At 39.5% G+C, this 18,526-nt stretch overlaps 1 protein-coding gene across 1 annotated transcript in view; it reads right to left on the reverse strand.

Moving 5' to 3' along the window:
• Positions 1-18,319, reverse strand: part of LOC591293 (roundabout homolog 3) — a 43,390-nt gene extending 25,071 nt beyond the window's left edge. The window contains exons 1-12 of the mRNA XM_030978292.1: positions 18,251-18,319; positions 13,947-14,047; positions 12,763-13,053; positions 11,878-12,177; positions 10,720-10,853; positions 9,457-9,714; positions 7,981-8,134; positions 6,912-7,040; positions 5,925-6,086; positions 4,478-4,747; positions 3,466-3,600; positions 534-668 (exon numbers count right to left, since the gene is read on the reverse strand). Of these exons, the coding sequence (XP_030834152.1) occupies positions 534-668; positions 3,466-3,600; positions 4,478-4,747; positions 5,925-6,086; positions 6,912-7,040; positions 7,981-8,134; positions 9,457-9,714; positions 10,720-10,853; positions 11,878-12,177; positions 12,763-13,053; positions 13,947-14,010 (2,032 nt within the window). The 5' untranslated portion in view covers positions 14,011-14,047; positions 18,251-18,319. The remainder of the gene's footprint in view (positions 1-533; positions 669-3,465; positions 3,601-4,477; positions 4,748-5,924; positions 6,087-6,911; positions 7,041-7,980; positions 8,135-9,456; positions 9,715-10,719; positions 10,854-11,877; positions 12,178-12,762; positions 13,054-13,946; positions 14,048-18,250) is intronic.
• Between the last annotated feature and the right edge of the window lie 207 nt (positions 18,320-18,526).

Consider the following 18,526-nt stretch of genomic DNA (forward strand, 5'->3'; position numbering starts at 1 on the left):
TAAACAGGTTTCACAGTAACACATTTCGTGAGGAAAATCATTTACCAAAACTCATGTAACTTATGCAATTTGTGTTTGCGGATATAAAAGATATACTGTACATATAGGTCAGAATATATTGTATTCAAATTAAACAAATATAAGAAAGCGTGATAGCTCAGTGAAACATCAGTGGTCTTGAAATTGGGAGGTCCCGGGTTTGAAAGCAAGCCAATACCCTAGTGCTCTTTGGTAAGGCATTAATCCTCATTACCAAGTACCTTGGAGAGGACTTAAAGCCATTGGTCCCCTGGTTGTTTACTTACAAGCACACACACATGCTTTCTTAGCAGTCAGGGCCTGTTGCATAAAACTTACCATTGATGGTAACTTTGCCATCAATGGCAACTACCATGGTAACAGGGCTCAATAGCCAATCAAAATCAAGGTTTCCATGGTAGTTGCCATTGATGGCAAAGTTACCATCAATAGTAAGTTTTGTGCAACCGGCCCAGGTAAAACAAACAAAACAAATCAACTATGAGTCTGCTTACCTGGAGTGGAGAGTGTTGCAGTGACTTGGTTGATCCCGGCTGCGTTAGTAGCGATGCAAGTATATTCCCCCGTATTGGTCTCCAGTAAACCATCTATTACAATGCTGGAGTTACTCAGAACCTCAATATTGGTTTCTGAAGACAAAGAAGTTAGAAAGCAGAATTATCAGTAAGTAATAAAGCTTTAATAAAGGGCCACTGTACTACTTGTAGCTACTTGCTCCCTCTATATAGAAAACTTCCCCAATCGGTGCCTGTTGGTCCCCCATGAACCTCTTTTTCTTATGTTAGTTGAGAGCTGAGTTAATGAGATAGCCACCTGTCAGTGATTCGCTGTGTGGTCTAATCCCTTCTGGCCCAGTAGTATTGACGGTCTTTAAAGCCCCTCTGCACTATAGTTTGGCCAGGAGGGATTAGACCTCCCTGCATGGTCACTGACAGGTGGTTATCTCATCAAATCAGCTCTCACTTAACATACCGGTAAGAAAAATGGGACCATGGGGTACCAATGGTCACCGATTCAGCATTGTTTGCCATATAGAGGGTGCAGGTAGCTATAAGTAGTGCAGTGGGGCTTTAATCTGTCAGTCTTGCTCATTAAACAGATTGATAATGCTCAGCTATACCAAAGCAATATTCACTATTGCACTAATTCTGTGCTGGGTCCAACATTTGAATGCATATTTACATGTACCAAACTTGACTGAGTAAGTTGCTATATCAGGCAGCCTTCAGCCAGGTCTTACAGGCCTCGAATTACATCAAATTTGGGTCAAGGCCACTTTTTTGAGAGGGCACAAATCCACTGAAAGGGGCACAAAAGCGGAAAGTTTGCGTAAAAATCACCTCACGCCGTTATCATGGTGGTGGGGGGGGGGGTGTATTTGCACCCCCCCCCAAAAAAAAAAAAAATATGCACACTACCCCCCCCCCCCCCAAAAAAAAAAAAAACTGAGCGAATTATCGGCCGGCGGAATTTTCAAATTTTGGAGAGCAAAAAAAATTAGTGCTCACTACCCCCCTCCCCCCCCCCCCCCCCCCCCCCCCCCCCCTTAGGCCTAAAATAAAAACTTGTTGTATTGCCCTTTGCGACCGATCCAAAAATCGGAAAATCTAAGGTCGGCATTTTAAAATAGTTTTTATGAGGTGAAAAGGATATGAATGGAATGATGACTCTGAAACACATGTATTAAAGCATTAAAAACTGAAAAATATCGGTCCAAAGAGGGCGACAAAAAAAGTTTTAAAAAAAAAAAAAATTCTTTTCCGACCGACCAACCCATGTTTTGGCACCTAAAGGGCAATACAACAAGTTTATATTTTAGGCCTTATTTACAGGCTGGCTCCCACGAATTGGGTCCCCTCCCCCTGCCGCCGGCTGGATCCGCCCGTGGTGGGTGGAGGGTGAGGGGGGGGGGGGGTGGAGGAAGTGGGGAGTTTCGCCCTTTGACGTTTCATTGAATTATTAGAGAAAGAAGACGATTCGCTGTACCGTTCTCGACTCTTTATCCTTTTCTGAATTCCACGGGAAGCGCGGAAGCTTAGACGTTTTTAATAAATTATTAGAGAAAGAAGACGATTCGATGTACCGTTCTCGACTCTTGACTTTATCCTTTTCTGAATTCCACGGGAAGCGCGGAAGCTATGACGTTTTAATTAAAACGTATGGGAAAGAAGACGATTCGATGTACCATTATCTCAACTCTTAATCCTTTTCTGATTTAATTCCCGACCCTCCTCTCGAGAAAAATCCAAGTTTTTCACTGATTAAAAACTCTGAAAACGCACCAAAAAAGGTAACAACGCGAAGTGAAGATGTTGAACCAACGATGGGTACACAAAACTTCCCGATATTGATTGGTCCAAATAAAAAGGATGGAGATGGATTGAAAAACTAAGCCTGTCATTACGGTTTTTGTGCCAAACGTTTCAGAAGACGATTCGATGTACCATTATCTCAACTCTTAATCCTTTTCTGATTTAATTCCCGACCCTCCTCTCGAGAAAAATCCAAGTTTTTCACTGATTAAAAACTCTGAAAACGCACCAAAAAAGGTAACAACGCGAAGTGAAGATGTTGAACCAACGATGGGTACACAAAACTTCCCGATATTGATTGGTCCAAATAAAAAGGATGGAGATGGATTGAAAAACTAAGCCTGTCATTACGGTTTTTGTGCCAAACGTTTCAGTCATGTCGATGAAGACATGCTTTCATATCTCCGTATCGGCAATGAAGTCCCGCCAATAGTTATTAATTTAGAAGTTTCATAGTGGCAATGAAGTCTCGCCGATAATTATTGTTTTTAGTTCTCCGTAGGTGCAAAAAAATCTTGCCGATAATTATTGTTTTTAGAGCTCCGTAGGGGCAGCGAAGGCATGCCGATAATTATTGTTTTTAGATCTCCGTAGGTGCAACAAAATCTTGCCGATAATTATTGTTTTTAGAGCTCCGTAGGGGCAGCGAAGGCATGCCGATAATTATTGTTTTTAGATCTCCGTAGGGGCAACAAAGTCTTGCCGATAATTATTGTTTTTAGATCTCCGATAGGGCAACAAAACCCTGCCGATAATTATTATTTTTAGATCTCAGTAGGGGCAATGAAGTCTTTTTGAACATTACAAGTCGGGGTTGACTTATGATGACTATAATGTCGGCAAAACTTTTGTGGATTAAAATATTGTGGCCGTAAACGGTTTGATTTTGAAAAGGGCATTCCGGCCAGTGAGAGGGGCATGGCGGCAAATTGCCGATTGCCGGTGGGTAATTCGAGCCCTGGTCTTAAAAGGAGAAGGCCTACTGCTTCAAAGCCATAACCTATATCAGAAGATTGAAAATAGTTCAAAATCTTATTTTCTGTGCGGTATTTTCCCTATTTTAAAACCATTTTTTAACTATTTTATTTTTGACTAGGGTAGTAGCAGTACTTACCGAGAACCAGAAGGCTGCCATCCTTTTGCCACTGAATTGATGGTATGGGATCTCCTGAAGCCTCACAGTCTAATGTGACCTTTGACCCAGGATCAACAGTAAGGTCAACGGGATGGACGATGAACTGGGGAGGAACTGGAGCAAACAACATATCACATGTATGAGAAGATTTCAATTGTTACCATACCTTAAAGTACAAAAAATAGGGTCTTTCTATACAGGTGGGAGATTAAAAGGAGGTTTGACTGTAACTTTCTAAACCGCTTTTGTAGAGTAATCGTCCTTTTAAAAAAATACAAATAATTTTTCATTCGTTGATTAAGTTATATAACATCAGTTTGGAGTAAGCAAGATAGTAACTTGTAGCATTAAAAGGCCATCAGTACTAGTTTATAGGAGGGATTAGACCACTCTGCAATGTCACTGGACAGGTGGATATATCATCAACTCAGCTCTCAACTAACATAAGAAAAAGAGGATCATGGGGGACCAATGGTCACTGATTAGGCAATGTTTTCTATATAGAGGGAGCAAGTTGCTACAAGTAGGACAGTGTGGCTTTAACACAAGATTAATGCCCTTCTGGACCTGACCAGATGATATTTTCAATTTATTTCCTCAGGGCTTGGCAAATATCAAATAGAGAAATATATAATGAGTAGAAGGACTGCAGTAGTGAATGATTATCCTTAATGTTAAAACTCATACTTTTCCTGTTTTAAATCTACATTACTGAGTAATGAAACCATTCAGACAAAAAGCAATCTAATAAGCCAGTTCACAGTTGCAGTCTGAGCATGAGCAGATAAAGGTCATTGCAGAACAAATTTTGAAATACACGAAGACAAAATACTGGATACGTGCTCATAAAAGTTATGTAATCATAATTCATTCAAGCACAAGCAGTCTACTCCATGTACAAAGTGGGACCTCTTAATGTTTTGATGATCTGTGGATATTCGGGGTCATTGCAGTAATGTACTAACCGTGAACTGGTCTATTTCACACTTACCATGCACAGTCAGGTACGCTGACACGTTTCTGACACCAAGCTCGTTTCCTGCGCTGCATGTATACACCCCCTCCTGTGGCTCTTCCACGTTGTTAATCCTTAGATCACCATTGCCTAGGACCTCAAACTTGAGATCGGTCAGTAGGAGCTGACCGTTGAATAGCCATGTGATGACCGGTGTGGGCGTGGCGGCCGCTCGGCATTCAAAGCGAGCGAGTTCGCCTTCTATGGCCGTCTGGTCAGCCGGGGAGGACGTGATGACAGGAGAACCTAGAAAAATAGAGATTGGTGATATAACTTTACTTCCGGATCCCAAGAAATATACCTACATATAACTATGATCTAAATGCACCATAACAGTTTATAAGATGATGACGTGGATCATAATCAATGATTGGTTGAAAGCGTACAAGTGACCAGGCATTTATTTTGCCTAACACGCAATTCGGATAGTAAAATCATGTTATAAAACATTATTTCATGAAACAAACAAAACATTATTTTATAAAACAAATAAAACATTGTTTTATGAAACAAATAAAACATTATTTTATAAAACAAATAAAACATTATTTTATAAAACAAATAAAACATTATTTTATAAAACGTTATCTTATAAAACAAATAATACACATCATATGTTCGGGCATTAGTAAAATTACCCACACTCGGTACCTTCAAAACAGTCCAAAACTCCAAACACCCTCGACTACCGCCTCAAGCGTGTTAGACTGTTCCAAAGGTACCTTGTGCGGGTAATTCTTACTAATGTCCTCACTGCTGTGTATTATTTGTATAGTACTAATCAACAGCATAGTTGCAGCTCCTTATGTTGGCAAACATCTCTGCCATTGCATTTGCACTGCTGGTAGTACATACTGAATATACAAAATATAATTTTCAATGATATAATGATGCCCTGTATATATATACATATAACCAGCAGAGCAAAAGCCACGACACATTGCCACATTGGTGCCTTGCCGTTGCTTAGCCACTGACCTCTGCCAACAATGCGGTTCGGTTCTTGCATATGCTAGAAATTGGGAAACAGTAGTCCTGTAGATAGCTACAGAGGCTAACATATGTGTGACCACTCCTTTAACGTATATAGGGGGTGTTACATAAAGCTGTTCGTAAAGTTACGCATGACTTTCTGAACGACCTGAATATGAAGTGCCAGATAGGACACCCAAAGTTTTTCATGTTTTAACAAACTGTGACTATATTTCCAATAACCTCAATTAAATTCTGGCAAAAAATATGATTTGCATTAAAAAAAAAAATTATGATAGGAATGTTAATCTACATCTGCAGTTTAATTTTAGTTGATGCAGTTGAAAATGATTGAGCATCCCATTTGGCTTTTCATATTTAAGTGGTTCGTAAAGCCATGCGTAACTTTACGAACAGCTTTATGAAACACCCCACAGAACGAACAACTTACTCCTGACTGTGAGTGTTGCTGACGTTGATCTAGATGATACCGTGTTGGCTGCAGAACAGACGAAAGTCCCTGCGTGACGATTCTCAACATCAGGAATCACTAGAGAGCTGTTAGACAAGACTTCTACTCCAAACTGTAGACCACTGGACACTCCCAGCACTCCTATTATATGGGCAAAATCCACAAAACATAACATGAACTGATATTTCCTCTTGGATTCAAGGTGATTGTCTACAACGTAGCTATATTTTCTACCCTTCTTGAAACTAAACACAGAGATTCAACATAATTCATTGATAATATAAATCATGTTTATAAAGTACTATAAATATATACATCCTCTATAGATATAGAGCAAAATAGAAGACTTGATCTGTATAATTGGTTTACCATTTGTATATCATTTTTGCTTCGGCAAAGTAAGCAAAAGTCTGTACAAGAAATAAAAATCTACATTACTTGGTTCAATTCCTATACCTAACTTCAACACGGATCCTATATATCGGTTCTTTTACACATGGAGTGCTTGTTCGCAGCCTTTTCTTTTAAAGTGTACACCAATTGCAATTAATGGGGGATTAAAAAAAAAGTAAGTACATACAGTGTACAACATTTAGGGTCCTAAATGTACCCACTATCAGGGTGTTAAAGGGATAGTTGAGTTTTTGTTCAGACCGCAAATACTTTCAAAGTGCATGGTTATTGCTCTTATTCTTTTTTTGTTATGACATTTCTAGTGCCCTTTTAGGACCTAAATTGCTAAAATGTGTGAAATCTAGCCAATACGATCATACCAACTCAGCTCTACGTTTAGAAAAATATGGTGACCGTTAATTAGAACTCAACTATCCCTTTAAGATATAGAAATGTGTAAGCTTATTACATTTACATCATTACAAAAAAAAAAAAAAAAAAAAAAAAAAACGCTGCAGTTTACCACGTCATATGAGAACAAACTTTGACTGGTCATCAATTTCGGCATCTTACCTAGTTCAGGTAATGGAGTGTTCCATGTTATAGCAGGGGTGGGCATACCATCAGCCTCACAGTCTAATAAAGCTGAACCCCCCGTCTCCAAAGTGGTATCTTCCGGTAGTTTGGTAAAACTTGGTGCCACTACAAGAAAGTGAGGAACATGGACAAAAATAATAATTGTCTCTAGGACCGCAATGAGATAGAGCGGTCTATCGTAGCACCCCCTTTTTTTCTAGCGCGCGCTAGACCGCGCTCTCTCTCGTGGACCACCCCCAAGAGGTGCTCCAGTGGCACGCCGTTTTGGCTCGCCGTGGCTCGCTGTTGGGCGGACCAAAACAACGTAATACCTTCCACACCGCAGAGATAGCGCGGTCTAGCGCGCGCTATCTCTGCCGGTGTGAACAGCCTCAAGGAGTCATACAACGTGCATTGAGTTCTTATCACAGCATTCAAAATCAGAAGATTGTCATCTGCTATCAATTTTTATCATGTCTTTACCGTGTATCAGCTATCTTTGCTGTCCAAAGTCAATATTTCTAGTTTCCGTTCCGAAGAAGAAATAAAAGTATGTGATGCTTAGCAGAAACAGAAGGTGGAAAGACGTCCTCATTGATACAAGCCTCTGCCATAGCATACAATGTATCTATGGATCTTATTTATATGTAAAAAATATTTTCTTTCTAAAAAATAATGTATATAAAGTTGTACTTATTTCATGCGTCATAGTAGAATCTTGATTTTCATGGATTATTCATATCCATGTATTTTTTAACCTTTCATAGACATTACAGATCTGAAGATGGTAGCATACACATATCAACAAAAAGCTTCATATTGTAGAGGTCAGGGGTCAGTTTCTTGAAACTGTCATAAGATCGTAGACATCCCATAGAAACGTGTTTTAATCTTATAACACACGTTTCAATGGAATGTCCAAGAAGTTAGACTTGTGACGGTTTCGAGAAACGGCCCCCACATTCATTGATTGCATGAGAAACCTGGTTTTACTTTTGTTCTTTCTTCCTTCCCTTTGTTTTGAGGGGAGGCGGGGGGAGGGGGGAGGGGGGGGGTGCATTCTTACCCTGGACTATAAGATGGACTCTTGTAGAGACTGTAGTAATTGAGTTGCTTGCCGTACAGACGTAAAACCCACTGTCTGGGACCTCTATACCCGTTATCCTCAACCAACCAGCAGCCGGCTCCTGGATCCGATTCGTCGGTAGATCACCAACCTCCTAACATGAGAAGCAATTAAAAGATACACATTCCAGGGCTCCATCTTATAAATAGTTGTGATTAAAGGTAAAGACCAGTTCTGGTCATGCGATTGCATTGTGAAAGAAACGTGGAATCGATCAGAAAAGGTTGAGCATATAAGTATTGGTGTGTACTGCACGGTTCTGGAATCATCAAAATGATAACAAATTTGGCCCAGTCTTGGTAAAGTTGCAAGCACTGTACACAGAAACGTCATCACGTATTAGTCAAAACATATTCTTTCACATGATTGGTAATTAGAGCTTCTATTTTTCGAGAGGGGGGCGTTTCCAAAACTGGTCTTTACCTTTAATCGCAACTTATTTGCGATCAATCAACAACCTCCTAACATGAGAAGTAATAAAAAAATACAAATTCCAGGGCTCCATCCTATAAACAGTTGCGATTAATCACAACTTATTTGCGAATGATATCAATCACCAACCTCTCAACATGAGAAGCAATTAAAAGATACATATTCCCAATAGGGCTCCATCTCCATAGACAGTTTATGAACTTATTTTGCGATTGATATCAATCGCAACTATGCACATAAGAGATAGGAGGCTGTAAACTTTCGATTGATTTGCAGACTTGTGATTGATTCGGATCAATCACAACTCTTCATCAGACGGGGCCTAAGAAAGTACCATAACTTATTTTAGATGGCTATGGTCCCACAACTTAGTTATTTGTGCAGAGCTGCCAACCTTGTGTGACCAATAAAAGGAATCATGATGGCAAAAAAAAGGAATTTCAAGCCAAAAAAGGAATTCATAAAAACGAAACTTACAACCACGCGCGACACACTTCCAAAACAGAAATGTTCATTCATCATGCTGTTTTTTCCATACATGCAGGTAATTTTTTTGGTGGTTATTTTGGTATTATCGGCATTTCATTTTTTTTTTAGTATATTTTTCTCTTAAAGTATGTTTTAAATCGGATTTGGGACCAAATCACCATTTTAGGGCAGTTGTTTGACAGGCGGTATGTAAAAAAAAAAAATATATAAAAAAATTATAAAAAAACATATTTTATGAAGAAAAAACGTAATACCGTAATTTGGAGGAAAAAAGGAATGGTTGGCACCTCTGTTTGTGCCATTGATCTTCAGTTTAGCAATCAAATGAAATATATTGCTAAGTGTAAACCTAACCCTTCCTACCATGTGCCATAGCCAAACGTTTAGCCGTGTATAGCTAACGAATATCCACGGTTTATAAGTTAAAAAATGGCGATGTTTGCCCAACTTTGTATTAATTATTATCTGGGATATCTTTAGAATGAAGTGACCCACCTTCCTCCACTCAATGGCTGGTGTAGGGCTCCCTGAAGCACCGCATGGGAACGTCACCCTACCCCCCACCACCACCGACTGGTCAGTTGGAGTAGCCGTAAAGATGATCTGCTCCATAGGGTCTGTGACTGTTAGCAGAGCTGATGCAGTGTTCTCGCCCCAGGCGTTGGTAGCTCTGCAGGTGTAGTAACCACCGTCGGTCTCCTGGGTGTTGGTGATGGTCAGGAGGGTGGAAGTAGATGTTAACCGACCGCCGGTCTGGTTAAAGATAGGACAGGATTTCAGGGGTTTCATCAGTGACAAATCATTGACAGTTTTTGTTAAAAGCTACAGAAATCCTTGTTTCTGATTCGTTATCAGCAGATTTGTAACTGATTTTTGTCGTTTTTCATTGAAAAAAGGCTTTGTGAAACAGGTCCCAAGACTTATGTAAGCAGGGCCCGTTGCACAAAACTTACCATTGATGGTAACTTTGCCATCAATGGTAAGTACTATGGAAACCTTGATTTTGATTGGCTGTCGAGCCCTTTTAATTACCATGGTATAGTTGCCATTGATGGAAAAGTTACCACCAATGGTAATTTGTATGCAATGGGGCCCAAATATCGTACATAAAATAGTGGATATCTCAGTTATTCTATTCACATAATGCAGTGCTGTCAGACATACTGATTCTGACAGCCTATATGAACAAAACACATACTTTTGAACGAATTACATGCATATAACATTATGCGTATGAAAAAAACACAAATATAATGATTCATATTAGTAAATTTTACCTTGATAACTGGAAAAGCTGCATATCACAGCTGCTAATTGAATATTTTTAAGTCATTCAGTTTCAACACATAGCTAGAGTGTAAGACAGCTTTGAAATGCCAATTAACAGCAACAATGTAGCAGGTATAATATATGAGAGAGTAACTCAATTCTTGATAATGACACTTAAAGGCCTACTGCACTACTTATAGCTACTTGTGCCATCTATATAGCAAACAATGCCTACTCGGTGACCATTGGTCCCCCATGATCATCTTTTTTCTTATGATTTGATGAGATAACCACCCGTCAGTGACCTTTCAGGGTGGTCTAATCCCTCCGGTAAACTAGTACAGATGGGCTTTAACATACATTACTTTCAACAGTGCTAATTAGGAAATTGCAAATCTGTACTTCTGCTTCCTGATTTTCCCAAAGTAACCCCCTCCTTACTCGAGAACACCCTGCTTAACAATGGAACAGTCCCCATAGTCTACTCACTGTAATGATATTGTCTCGTGGATTGAGCCAATCCACTGTGGATGCAGGGCTACCGTTTGCCTCACAAAGAAAGGTTGCAGTCCCTCCCAAGATGACTGTTATGGGCTCAGGTGTAACAAAGAAGCCTGGTCGACCTATATTTTCAAAAAAATTCATAAAGGACAAAAAATAAATAAATGATTGTTAAATTAATCTTTAAAATGTGATAGCAGGTTCTGAGAAGCGATGGGCCCTGTTTCACAAAACATGTTATCAAAGACAAGTCACAATAAATGATATGTATGATCTACTAAAACTGCATTATATCATTTGTAAATGATTTGTCAAAGGAGAGTAGCAGTTATCATTAAACAACGCACAGTATCATGAAATGGTGCTTTAAAGTGAAGTGCTCCTATCAATTTCCTGGACTTTTCCCTTGGTTGTAGCAGTTATCATTGTCAATGTGAAGCATGTTAAACTTTATGTCATCACAAGAAAACCGCCTCTGTTTTGCAGCGTCATAACCAAACGTGCCATTAGTTGATGACTAGGCTTGGTAAGGTTCTATGAATATAGGTATGTCCTCGTCAGCTCGAGATTGCCAAATAGCCCACTATTTCTGATTTGGGAAATGAGCTTGAAGTTACAAATCGCGCCTTCATCAGCCCGAGATTCGACCTCAAAACTCAAAACTCAAGCTCCAGATATTTTGCTCAGCGTTCGCGCATAGTGCGAGTCTCTCGGCTGGTGAAGACACACCGGACAAATAGCAGGATATTTTGCGAACTAGCCCAAGATATCTTGGGATAATTATCTCTACCAAATATCCCGCTAATTGCAACTGTGGGCTGATGAAGATAGTTAAAATAGCGGTTATTTGGCAATCTCCAACTGATGAAAACAGGCCTTATGAGCCTTGACCACAACTACCTGATTGAGTCGAGGTAGTCATTACAAAATCTTCAAACCCATTAATAGATAGCCCTGGGCCCTGTTTCATGAAACTTGGTATCAATAACAAGTTACAAGCTACTGTTATAAGCTACTGAAATCAAGGTGTATGATTGGCTGAGAGCAAATTTGTCATAGAAATTTAGCATTTGTTATTAATAAAACAAATTATGAAACAGGCCCCAGCTGCATGTTTGGCATAAATCCTTGAACCAACAAACTCACCAATCAGAGTCACTTCTCCCAACTGGCTGAACCTCGTTAGACCAATCAGAAGCCGATTGGTTGCTAGGCAACGGTAGCTTCCTCCATGCTGATGTTCCAGCTCTTTGACTTCTAGCGTGCTCGTTGTAACTCTGCCCGTTTCTGATGTTGTGATATCTGTTGTCATGGAGATGTCATCTCCACTGAGTTGCCAGGTGATAGTTGCCATGGGAACACTGGCTATGGAGCACTGGAGTGTGAGGGCGGAGCCTAGGTTTTGAATGACACTAGTTGGGCTTGTTTGGAAGCTTACACCAAGACCTGGTAGAAACAATGTCAACAAGATGGTTTGTTAGACATGTTGAATAAAAGATGTACAATGTAAGTTGGTCTAGTGGTAAGAGCAGCTTTTCGTCTTTCCCTACAGATACAAACAAACTCTGATGGTCGCTGGTTCAAATCCGAGTCACCTCTTTGGATGGTGAGGTTAAAGGTCATGCATTCCCCAGATGTGAATAATCATATGATTGATTTATGTCTGTAAAAACTCAAGTTCATATGCAAACCCTAAAGCAATACATTGTTTTGGGGTAGCTCAAAATCACCATCTGCCTGAGTTTAAGATTGTAAACTTACAACACAATATTTGTTGAGAAAGTTGAGGTCAGAAATGAGCAAATCTTTAAAAGTCTTGGTGGTGGTAATATGGATTAAATTAAAACTCATTGCTGTAGTTTTATAACATAAAGTTAATGAACAATCAATGCAAATTTTGAAAATCAGTCTGAGAGAGAGAGAGAGAGAGAAAGAGAGAGAGAGGGATAGAAAGAGAAGGGAGAGGCAGAGAGGGACAGAAAAGGAAAAAGCTTGATTGTTTAAGAGAAGGTGTGGAGAAATAATACTCACTTGCCAAAGCCAACGTCACCACATCACTCTCAATCCTCTGCACTCCACTCTGCACCCAGCACTGATAGTTCCCTAGCACCTCCTGGGTCACCGTCTCAATGTACAGGGTACCGTTAGAGAACACAGCTAAGCCATCATCGCCACCGAGCACCGTTTGACCGCCCCTCACCCAGGTGTAGGCTGGCTCCTGACTGCCGATGCTGGCCCTGGCAATGCAGTGCCACCAGAGGGCCTGGTTCAAGAGGACGGCCTGATTGGATGGGGCTTGGGTGAACTGTAAAACAGCAAGAGCTAAAAAAAAAAACAGAAGTTATACATTGTATTCAAAATGTATTATTGTATTATAATAGTGGCAATAGAAAAGTTTACAATATTTACCTTTTAAACTCAATAAGACCAAAAACACACAATTCTACTAATAGAAAATCCATTTCATGCTGAAGAATTGGTGTCACACTAAACATAGTCTTATGAAATACCCCAAGGGCCCCAAACCAGGTCTTAGAAAAACACCAACCTCAAACTTTCCATAATTATTTTTTTTAAAGAAGAACTAAATTAAATTAACAATTTAGAAAAATTATGATAAATGCCTTACTAAAGAGTTTACATTCCATCTTCTTCTATAAATGGACTGCCAAGTTGCACAAATGAACATAAAAACCAGAGTTTGGAAAAAAAATAATACAGACAGAATATGTAGGTTTAACATTGACTTACTGAATCATCCTAGACTACATGGATATTCTAAAAGATTTTTTTTTCTTTTCTTCATTCTAGAGGAAGCAGATATTCTCATTTCCATAACATATCTACATGTATTTGCAAGGCATGTATTTGCAAGCCATGAATTTGCACACATAACATTTTTTGAATGGGCGACAGATGATACCTGCACAAATACCTATGAAATGATAAATTCAATCAATTTCAAATTTGTTTGGTGTCTATAAACTGTAATCTGAACTCTTTCAATAAAAAAAGACAATGCAAATCAATAAAAAAGGGGAAATATTTTTCAAAAAGGTCTACCAGTTTATTATGATTATTTGTTATTATTTCTAATATTCCATTTTTATGTTTATCTTTTCTTATTTATTAATTGATTTCATTGTATTTAACAAGACAATGGGGGGGGGGGGGGGTGGGGGTAAAATTAAAGCTTGTGAAGTTTATTTAATTACCATATTTACTAGTTACGCAGACAAGAAACAGGAAAATCAGTTCACAAGCCATGTAGAGCCCCATGCCGCCCAAGTCACTTACGTACAGTCTGCAGCATAACCTGGGAAGAAACAAAAACACATGAAGCAATAAAAAAAGTAAAACATCCATCTCCTACTCTTTCATGATTCTCTCTTTTGTATATTGATAGACTAGTAGTAGAAGTAGTAGTAGCAGTAGTAGTAGTAGATTTACTATTATTAGTAGTAGTAGATCTAGTAGTAGTAGTAGTAGTAGTAGTAGTAGTAGTAGTAGTAAAAGTAGTAGTAGTAGTAGTAGTAGTAGTAGATCTAGTAGCAGTAGTAGTAATAGTAGTAGTAGGAGTAGTAGTAGATTTACTACTAGAAGTAGTAGTAAATCTAGTAGTAGTAGTAGTAGTAGTAGTAGTAGTAGTAGTAGTAGTAGATCTAGTAGTAGAAGTAGTAGTAGTAGTAGAAGTAGTAGTAGTAGTAGATGTAGTAGTAGTAGTAGTAGTAGTAGTAGTAGTATAGTGTATACTGATTACAACTTTTAACAAATTCATAACTTTCTTATATCTAGTCAGATTTAATTGAAACTTGCATCAGTTTGCTTCTCTGATTTTTCTGTTTTGTTTTAGAGTAGTTGTCTCCTTAGGTTGGATCTCCCTTTAAAGCTGGGAGTGACTATACAGGGAGGTTATACATTGTGGTGCCGAGCCCTAGGGCGATGTGCAGGGGAGAAACTACCACTGGGTAACTGACTGCAGAGTAAATCTCGCACTATTAGTGCCGTGTCTCGTACCTGTCATCCCTCCTTGGCGTCGGGGTGTGCTCAGCTGTATATATATACCCCATACTAAAACATAGGAGTATAATTAGGGAAACGTTACTCGAACATAAAAGGGTGAGGATGTTATGCAGAGAGTTAGGAGAGGGTAACTTGTTTGCAGAGTAGATAGCTCACATCAACAGTTTCTCTTCCCCCTGCTACCTCCTTTCTCTGTGGTGTTTGTCGAACCGCACAAGCCGATAAAGATTAATTGTTTACTTCCCAGTCCCATTAGTTAGTTATATACCGGTGCTCTTTTAGTTCAAGGGTCACAAAGTCCACAACATTGGATGCCTGTGCTTATACTCCAGTTCTCTCAGTATTCTTCATCACTTTTTGAACTTAAGATCTTAACGTAGCATGCACTGCGATGCCCATGATTATATGTTAAGTAACGGATATAAAAGATGGATGCAGGGCTGTCAACTTTGGGGTACTGCTTTGAGGGAGATTGAATGCAATTTTTTTTTTTGGCTCAACACTCAACAGGGAAGGGGGTGTTGGGCAGCGCTCAAAATACACGGGGGCGGTGGGCGATTCGCCCCCGTGAGCTACATAATCGCCCCCGTCAGGTTGCTCACGGGGGCGATTGCAAAATTAAAAATCGCCCCCGTGGAATTATAAAATAAAGATTATCTTTTCTGTTATAACTTTAACATAATATTGAGTTTCAATTTTTAAACCTTAAACCAATGAAATTGAACTTAGATTAGCGTGCAAGATTTCTCGTTTTTATGAGTATAGGCCTATTCAGCTCGCAGTGCCGCCGTCAGCAGTGGTTATAGGCCTACTGCGCCGTTAGTAGCGGTATGTGTGCACGCTGCCGCGCCATGTCTGCTCGAGCTGGAGGCGATCGCGAATTACGAAAGGGCAGAAACATGGTCATGAAGAAGTTTTTCGTTGTGAAAGCGTTAACCCGCTGAAATCTGGTGATTTCAAATGACCAGCAAATAATGAACCTCGACCAGTAAATCAATATTAGGGACTTATAGATTTGCACGATGAGAACGTGGACTGCTACGTGTGACCTCCTTTTAAGGCAGTGCCAGTGCTTAAAAGGACGTCACAGTCATGTGACTGCCAGTGCACGTCCACGCAAATCTAAAAGTCCCTATTGAGAAGAAGAGGAAGACCAAGATGTCGTGGAATAATATGGTAACATGGGCAGATCTACGGGGGGAGGATAAGGGGGTTTAACCCCCTCCTCCCAGCCCCCCGGCGCCCCCTTGGGCTGCCAAGTGAAAATGTGAAATTAAAGCGGGGGGGGGGGGGGGGGGGGGATGCTGGAGAGGAGGACTACTCTATTTTATTTTTTTCAGGGGGGGGAAGTGAAGCGCCGTTTTAGCATGACTTTCTTTTTAACTCTTACTTTCACCTATCTCAGATAACCCTAAGTTTCTGGTTGCTGCTTTATTATGTAGTTGATAATGCATGATTAAAATAAAGAGAGAGAGAGAGAGAGAACCACCATCATTTTGCAATGGTTCATGCAGGGTTCGTGTAATATGAATTTGAAACCATTTCTTAGCGTCTCAATCCTAAAAAAAATAGCAAAACTATTTTTGAGGAAAAGCATTATACTGAATTAAATGAAGAATAATAGCTTTATATTGGATCATACTAATACTGATACGGGCTAAAGACAATGTAGTATTTGTATAGAGGTATTCCAAAAAGACATTCTGATAATCAACATTTGTTCTGGTATCATAAATGTATATACGCATAATACCACTGATCTTTATGATTTCTTAACGTGACATAGCTTCTTCTCCCCCTGCAAACAAAAAAGAAAACAAGGTTATTTAATAAAAGGATCATGCAAAAAAAAAATCATTGTGATTCAAATTGATGCAAGGATTTTTTTTGAATAAGCAATGCTTTTCACCAGAATCTTCTTTGTTAAAACGACTTTTACAAATCTCAGCCATGCAAATCTGCCACTGTGTTGTAAGATCACTTTCAGATTAGGAGAAGTGTATTCTTTAATGAGTATTTTACATTGAATGGAACGTCTCAACTCAGTATAAAGCATGGCTGAGATTTGTAAAAGTTGTTTTTACAAAGAAGATTCGGGTGAATAGCAGTGCTTATTCAAATAAATATTCGCATCAATTTGAATCACAATCATTATTTGTCGCTTAATCCCTTTTAATGACCTTGTTTTCTTTCTCGTTTGCAAGGGGAGAAGAAGATATGTCACGTTAAAGACATCATAAAGATCAGTGTTGTATGCGTATATTATACACAGGCCAGTAACAGCTATGTAGCTTGTAAATTTGTAAGAGGGAAAATGCTGATTGAAATGATAATGATGAAATAGCACATAATTGAGGAGTATCATAGGTACCAATTCAATTGATATTAGTATAAAAAAAAGAGCCCCCGTCAGTACTAAAAGAGCCCCTGTGAGAAGGCTCACGGGGGCTCTTTTTTTGGGGGAAGAGCCCCCGTGGACAAAAAATTAATTTGAGCCCTGGTGTTGGGTATGAAAAAAAAATTGAAGTGCTCACTACCCCCCTCGGGCGGGCCACGCCTGCGTGGAACTGTCTACCGTAATGAGGATCTGACGGTAGATAACTTCACACAGGCGCGCGCCTGCCTGCCATCCACCATCATCACCATCATCCTATGCACTTGTAATGTATTGTGCAGCTGTTTGCTGTGAAACCTGTGAAAAGGTGTATCTACCGGTACTAATATCAAAGTTTTTCCTAAAAATCCACCCCAAAAAAGAAAGTAAATTGACACGAAACAGGTAAGAAACATGCAACTTTTCAATCATGAACTAATTTATTTGGAAATTTTGATGAATATTTACTTCATTTTGGGTAAGCCTAGGATCTATAGGTCTAGACTATGTTTTAGTACATAGAGGATCTAGTAGTAGGGTAGACTATCTCCACGCCGGAGTTACGGCTCAAATTTTGGATAGACTTCTAAACTAGCGCCACACCAACACCAACACCAAACTTGAAATCATGAATTTCCCAATCCCTAGGGGCTGGTGTTGTGAATGGGAAAATTACATCATGATCAAAAATCATCAACAGACAACAATGATCAGCAACACCAACCGCGATACTCAATCAATTCAGCAGACGACATTCAACAGCTCTCAACAACACAGACTACCGGAAATGCATCATAATTTCTGAGGTCAACCTCAACACAAGCATGATTTCAAGTTCAGTGTTGTAGCTGGTGTTGGTGTTCTCACAACACCGAAAGACCAAACTTGAAACCACTCAGTGCAGTGATCACGCCACGCCGCACCCCGCCCTATCCTTATCCTAAAGGGGGCTGCGCGGCGGCACTCGGCCTACGGTACGCCAGGACAGCACCAGTCCAGGCCAGGCCAGGCACACACGAAAAATAACAACAATTAAATAAGTTATAAAGTCGATCAACTTCAAATATATTTATTTCGAATGATCATGTTTCTTTCACGGTTAATCTATGAAGCGTGACTTACTGAATCCATATGACTGGGATGAGAAAATGACGATAAATTTGACATGAAAAAAAAAAATTCTCCTGCCGTTGTTTCGTGCGTTGATCCTGGCCGGAATCACGTAGATTATTGGTATCCGAAAAAGGCCAATTTAACGGTGCCAATTTAATGACGACTTTATGAAACTAGCGATTCATTATAGTGTAAAAGGCATGGAGATTGTCGCCGAATGCGAATCCCACTGGTGCGAAAGAGCATTATTCTAAAAACGTATCCGAAGTATATTCATTTTTTTTT

The sequence above is a fragment of the Strongylocentrotus purpuratus genome, unplaced genomic scaffold (assembly GCF_000002235.5).
Source record: "Strongylocentrotus purpuratus isolate Spur 01 unplaced genomic scaffold, Spur_5.0 spur5_scaffold_1, whole genome shotgun sequence".
NCBI classification, from domain to species: domain Eukaryota; kingdom Metazoa; phylum Echinodermata; class Echinoidea; order Camarodonta; family Strongylocentrotidae; genus Strongylocentrotus; species Strongylocentrotus purpuratus.